General features: G+C 43.3%; 1 protein-coding gene across 1 annotated transcript in view; it reads left to right on the top strand.

Moving 5' to 3' along the window:
- SGPP1 (sphingosine-1-phosphate phosphatase 1) overlaps window positions 1–5,544 on the top strand; it is a 40,559-nt gene that overhangs the window by 23,111 nt on the left and 11,904 nt on the right. The window contains exon 2 of the mRNA XM_003794440.1: window positions 5,014–5,103. Coding sequence (XP_003794488.1) covers window positions 5,014–5,103 — 90 coding nt within the window. The remainder of the gene's footprint in view (window positions 1–5,013; window positions 5,104–5,544) is intronic.

Genomic DNA, 5,544 nt, shown 5'->3' with positions numbered 1-5,544 from the left:
CCGTCTCTAAAAGTAGCCAGGCGTTGTGGCAGGTTCCTGGAGTCACAGCTACTTGGGAGGCGGAGGCAAGAGAATCACTTAAGCCCAAGAGTTTGAGGTTGCTGTGAGCTGTGACACTGTGGCACTCTACTGAGGGTGACACAGTAAGACTCTGTCTCTATAAATAAATAGCTACTGTAGAAACAAAAAGAAGAAGAAGAAAGAAGCCTTGGAACACACCCAGGAGTTAGGAAGAAAGATGAAAAAAGGGAGAACTAACAAAGATAACTAAAAAGAGTGGTTTATATATTTTTTCTTTTTTGTCTTTTTTTTCATTGCAAGAGTGGTTTTTATATATTTTACATATTTGTAGTGAATTCTGTCATTTCTTGGCAAAGGATAATTCCACACAAATCTGTTTCCTTCTGAGATTCTATAAATGATTTTTTCTTCAATCTATTGTGTATGAAGAACCCTCATCAGTAATTCTGTATGTTTTTACTTCCTTATGGGGTCTAAACAGAAAAAGAGAGAAAGAAGAGAAAGGCTTCAGAGGATTTTTTTGTTGGATTTTTTTTTTTTTTTTTTTACTTCTTTTGCTCTCTTTTTGGCTATTAACAGCTTTTAAAAATCAGCTCAGCACCTGTGGCTCAAGTGGCTAAGGCACCAGCCACATACACCTAAGGTGGCGGGTTTGAATCCAGCCCATGCCCGCCAAACAACAATGACAGCTGCAGCCAAAAAATAGCCAGGCACTGTGGCGGGCGCCTGTAGTCCCAGCTACTTGGGAGGCGGAGGCAGGAGACTCGCTTGAGCCCAGGAGTTGGAGGTTACTGTAAGCTGTGATGCCACAGTACTCTACCCAGGGGGACAGCTTGAGGCTCTTTTTTAAAAAAAAAAAAAAAAAAAATTAACAGAACTATTTACACACACATACATACATACACACACACACACACACACATATATTTTTTTTTCTCTTTTCCCCTGAGATAGAGTCTCACTTTGTTGTCCTTGGTACAGTCCCATGGCATCATACCTCACAACAACCTCAAACTCCTTGGCTCAAACAATCTCTTATCTCCATTTTTCTATTTTTTAGTACAGACAGGGTCTCACTCTTGCTCAGGCTGGTCTTGAACTCCTGAGTTCAAGCAGTACTTCCACCTTGGCCTCCCAGAATGCTGGGAGTCCAGGCGTGAGCCACGGTGTCTGGCCCTTACTTATATATTTTTATTTATTTATTATTTATTTTTAGAGCCAGGGTCTCAGCATGTTGCCCAGCCTGGACTACAGTAAAATTGAGAAGGCTTGGGATTCTGCCATAGACAGAAGACACTGTCATCTCTCACTTAGCTTATACCAGCAGCCTCCCAGTGGTCTCCCTGTGCTCACCCTTGCTCCCTTATAATTTAACCTCCCACTCACAGCCGTCATGCACTGCTCTACTCAGAACCCTGTGCTGGCTCCGTATTTAATTCACAGTAGAAGTCAGATTTCTTCCCCATTCCCTCCCTGACCTGTCCAGCTCGCTCTCTGCTCCTTGCTCTCTGCTCTGGCCACACAAGCACCTTTCCCAGCACTGGCCCGTGTCTTTAGAGATTTTGCTCTGGCTGAGTCCCCTGCCGGGGATGCACTCCTCCCTCAGAGGTCTTCCTGGCTGATACCCACCCCCCGCCCCTGCTCTCAGCCCTGCCTCAGCTCTCAGCGAAGCCTGCACTGGCGGTCTTCTGGGTAATACTGTGACCTGCTCACTTAGACTTTGAAACTCCTGACCCCCTTTCTGTTTCTGTTTTAATTAAGATGGGCTTGGTTATGCTGTGGTAATAACCTAACCCTCAACTCTCAGTGACTTAACACAACAAAAACTTATATCACATTTATGTCCTGTATCTATCCATTGTGAGGTAGCACACAGCTCTGTTGATGTGAGGACCTCAGGGACCCAGCCGATGGAAGTTTGCCTGCCTTGTGATGCGTCTCAACACGTGGTTTCTCAGGCTCACATACATCAGGAAGGAGCGAGTTCAAGGAATAATTGGAAGTGGTAGAAGTGACCTTTCCCCCAGCTCATTGGCCAAAACTAGTCACATAACCCCCATCTTATTGCAGCCCACTTGACACGCAGGAGCAGCACAGCAGAATTCACGAGCATTACTGTTTTTCAACACCATTCTCTTTATTTTCTCCATATTGATCAGATTTTATTATATAACTTATATATGTTTATTTGTTACATAATTTGCATGTTTTTGTGTTTACTATGTAGTATTTCTTCCAGAAAATTTAATCCTTACAATTAGGTTACAGTATTTGCATTTGGTTACAGTATTTGCATTTGTTAGGTAAGGCCCCTGTTTGGTTGTGTCCCGCATCTAGAATGTGTGCCACATACCCTGACATTGTGCCCATTAGATAGGAGACACCACTTCCCCTTCCGCCCCCTCCCCCAACTTGAATTGCATGTTTCTCTTGTGGGTGTGTTCATATTGGTATTGAGAGTGGTTAACAATTTCTTGCACACAGGCCTTTGTTCATGCTGTTCCTGTTCTTTGTAATATTCCCCATCTTTTTTGCCCTGTCCTTACTCCTTTTCTCTGATGAAATCATACTCATATTTCAGGGTAACTCAAATCCTACTTTGTTAGCATCCCTAAGTGAAGTTAAATGCTTATCCCCTATCTCCCTCTGAAGGCTTGGTATATTCCTTCATACCACTTACCTCATTATATGGTTACATGTCTGTCTGCTCCATTAAGCCAAGTTCCTCATGTTTGTGGAAAAGGGGCTAGAGAGCCAGGTGCGGTGGTTCACGTCTGTAATCCTAGCACTTGGGTGGCCAAGGTCAGTGGATTGCCTGAGCTCATAGGTTCAAGACCAGCCTGAGCCAGAGAGAGACCTCGTGGCCTAAAACAAAAAAAAGAAAAGAAAAAATTAGCCAGGCATTGTGGCGGGAGCCTATAGTTCCAGCAACTCAGGAGGTTGGGGCAAGAGAATTGCTTGAGCCCAAGAGTCCAAGAGTTTGAGGTTGCTGCGAGCTATAACACCACAGCACCCTACCAAGGGCAACAAAGTAAGACTCTGTTTCAAAAAAAAAGAAAGAAGGAAAGTGGCTGGAGAAATAGGTAGAGCCAGCTCAGTGCCTGTAGCTCAGTGGCGAGGGGGCCAGCCACATACACCAAAGCTGGTGGGTTCGAATCCAGCCCAGGCCTGCCAAACAACAATGACAACTACAACCAAAAAATAGCCTGGCATTGTGGTACCTGTTATCCCAGCTACTTGGGAGGCTAAGGCAAGAGAATGGCTTATGCCCAAGAGTTTAAGGTTGCTATGAGCCTTGACAGCACAGCATTCTACCCAGGGTGACAGCTTGAGACTGCCTCAAGAAAAAAAAAAAGGAAAAGAAAAGACATAGCTAGAGCCTAGAACAGAAACTATGAGGGTGTAAGCAAGAGCAGCATAAATAAGAAGGGGAAGAGATGACAGATCAGGAATACTTAGGAGATGAAAATTAGTGAGACCTGGTTATTGGTTGAATATGAGGGATAAGGAAAGAATCAAGGGTAATCCATGCTTCTTATTTGGACTTTGTGGTTTATGATGTTTCCAAATTAAATAGAGAATATGAGAGGAGTAGCAAGTTTGGGCAATAAGCTGATAGGCTTAATATGATGTATAGTGGGTTTAGCTCCACAGAGACCCCAGGGTGGACATGTGTAGGAGCTGGATATGTGAAGCAGGGGAAGCAGGTCGGCCTTCACACGCCTGGGTTGTAGTTAACAAGTCAGAAAGGGTGTGACTGTCAGTAACTCCTACAGACAGAATCCTTCTCTATACTGATGTCTAAGAATAAGAAGAGAAAGATATGCTCTTGTGTGAGAAACATGGCAAAAAAATAATTGGTGAAAGGGGACCCAAGAGAGAAGAGTGTGAAGCTGTGACTATCAAGGGTATTTAAAGTTTCAAGAAGTTGGGCGGCACCTGCGGCTCAGTGGGTAGAGTGCCAGCCCCATTTACTGAGGGTGGTGGGTTCAAACCCAGCCCCGGCCACATTGCAGCAACAACAACAACAAAAATAAATAAAAATAAAGTTTCAAGAAGTCAAATCAAAACAGACTGTGCCTGTAGTCCCAGCCACTTAGGAAGCTGAGGCAGGAGGTGGCTTGAGCCCAGGAGTTCAAGGCTGCAGTGTGCTATCATCACACCTGTGATAGCCACTGTATCCCAGCCTGAGCAACAAAGTAGTGAAACTCTGTGTCTTAAAAAAAGCACAAAAAAGCCTGTGTACTAAATATTTACTCTTTGTACCACCTAACTTAACTGCCTAACTCCCTTCTTTCCACCCCACTTCTCCAACCACTTTGGCTTCAATTTCATTGAGAAACTTGAAGTCATCAGGCATAAACTGTCCCAAATGTGCCCTCCTTCCCATCAGATATATCACCATACCCGTCTTTCCTTACCTGCTTCCCTGTAATCTCAGGATCAAAGCCACCTCCTCCTCTGAGGAGGGAGATGCAGGCGGGATCAAAGTGGAGAGCTGAGTAGAGGTGTCCAGTGTTGAATACAGGAGGGGGATTGTCAACACAAACTGCAAATGGCATCACTGATAGAAGTGAGAGGGAGTTAACTAACCGCCCCATCCTCCTCCTCAGAGAAGTAAGAGCATTACATGGGCCAGACTCGGTACGGTTCCTGAGGCGCTCACTCTCATCTTGGAAGCCATATTAAAAGTTTGTCTCTTACCTGTTTTCCTTCTGTAGCGTGCCAGTGATTAACCCTTACTACAGATGTAGGAACAAGCCTGTTCCCACGACAAAGAGCATAGGAACATGAGATTTCATTTGTTTATTCGTACAAAAGTATTTCTTGAATGTCTGTTGTGTGCCATGCTCAGGGTTAGGGGCTGGGAATATAATGGGGAATAAAAATGCATAGTTCTTGTTTTCACAGAGTTTATAGTAGAGTGATTTAGTTTTTATTTGCTCATTGATCTCTTATTTGTTTTAACTGATTTTATTTTCCCCCCTTTAGTACCCTCTTTTATATGGACTGATTCTTATTCCCTGCTGGTGTTCTCTAGTTTGCCTAAGTAGAATTTACATGGGAATGCACTCCATTCTGGTAAGGAAAACATCGTGTTCTTAATTCTTTATTGTTAATGACATAGGTGAATTTGTAATTTTCAATCATTTATGAGTTTATATGGCACCTACATGAGAAAAAGTTATTGTGAGTCTTCTTCGTTTAGCAAAAATATCACCATGATACTTGATGAAGTATTACTGTGGTGATCATGCTTTCACAGAGACAGTAGCCGCATTTATATGCTCAGGGTGACGTTTCCTCCTCTTCTGCCTCAGCTTCCTTTTCCTTTACAGTCTCTACTATTCCTCTCCTGTCGTTGAGTCAAAACTAGCAATGTGAGGGCAGAAACCAAGGAAAGCTCTTAAGTATCATTGAAGATGTAATGACTTGGCACTATGTGAATTTAAACTATGTTGGTGGCTTTGGTATTTACATATTAAACTCTACATTGCTTCCTCTTTTTTTCTTTTTCTTTTT

This window comes from Otolemur garnettii, unplaced genomic scaffold (genome assembly GCF_000181295.1).
Source record: "Otolemur garnettii isolate 467f Iridium unplaced genomic scaffold, OtoGar3 scaffold00081, whole genome shotgun sequence".
Taxonomy (NCBI): Eukaryota; Metazoa; Chordata; class Mammalia; order Primates; family Galagidae; genus Otolemur; species Otolemur garnettii.
Note: the sequence above shows the minus strand (reverse complement) of the source record. Positions and strands in the feature narration are given on the sequence as shown.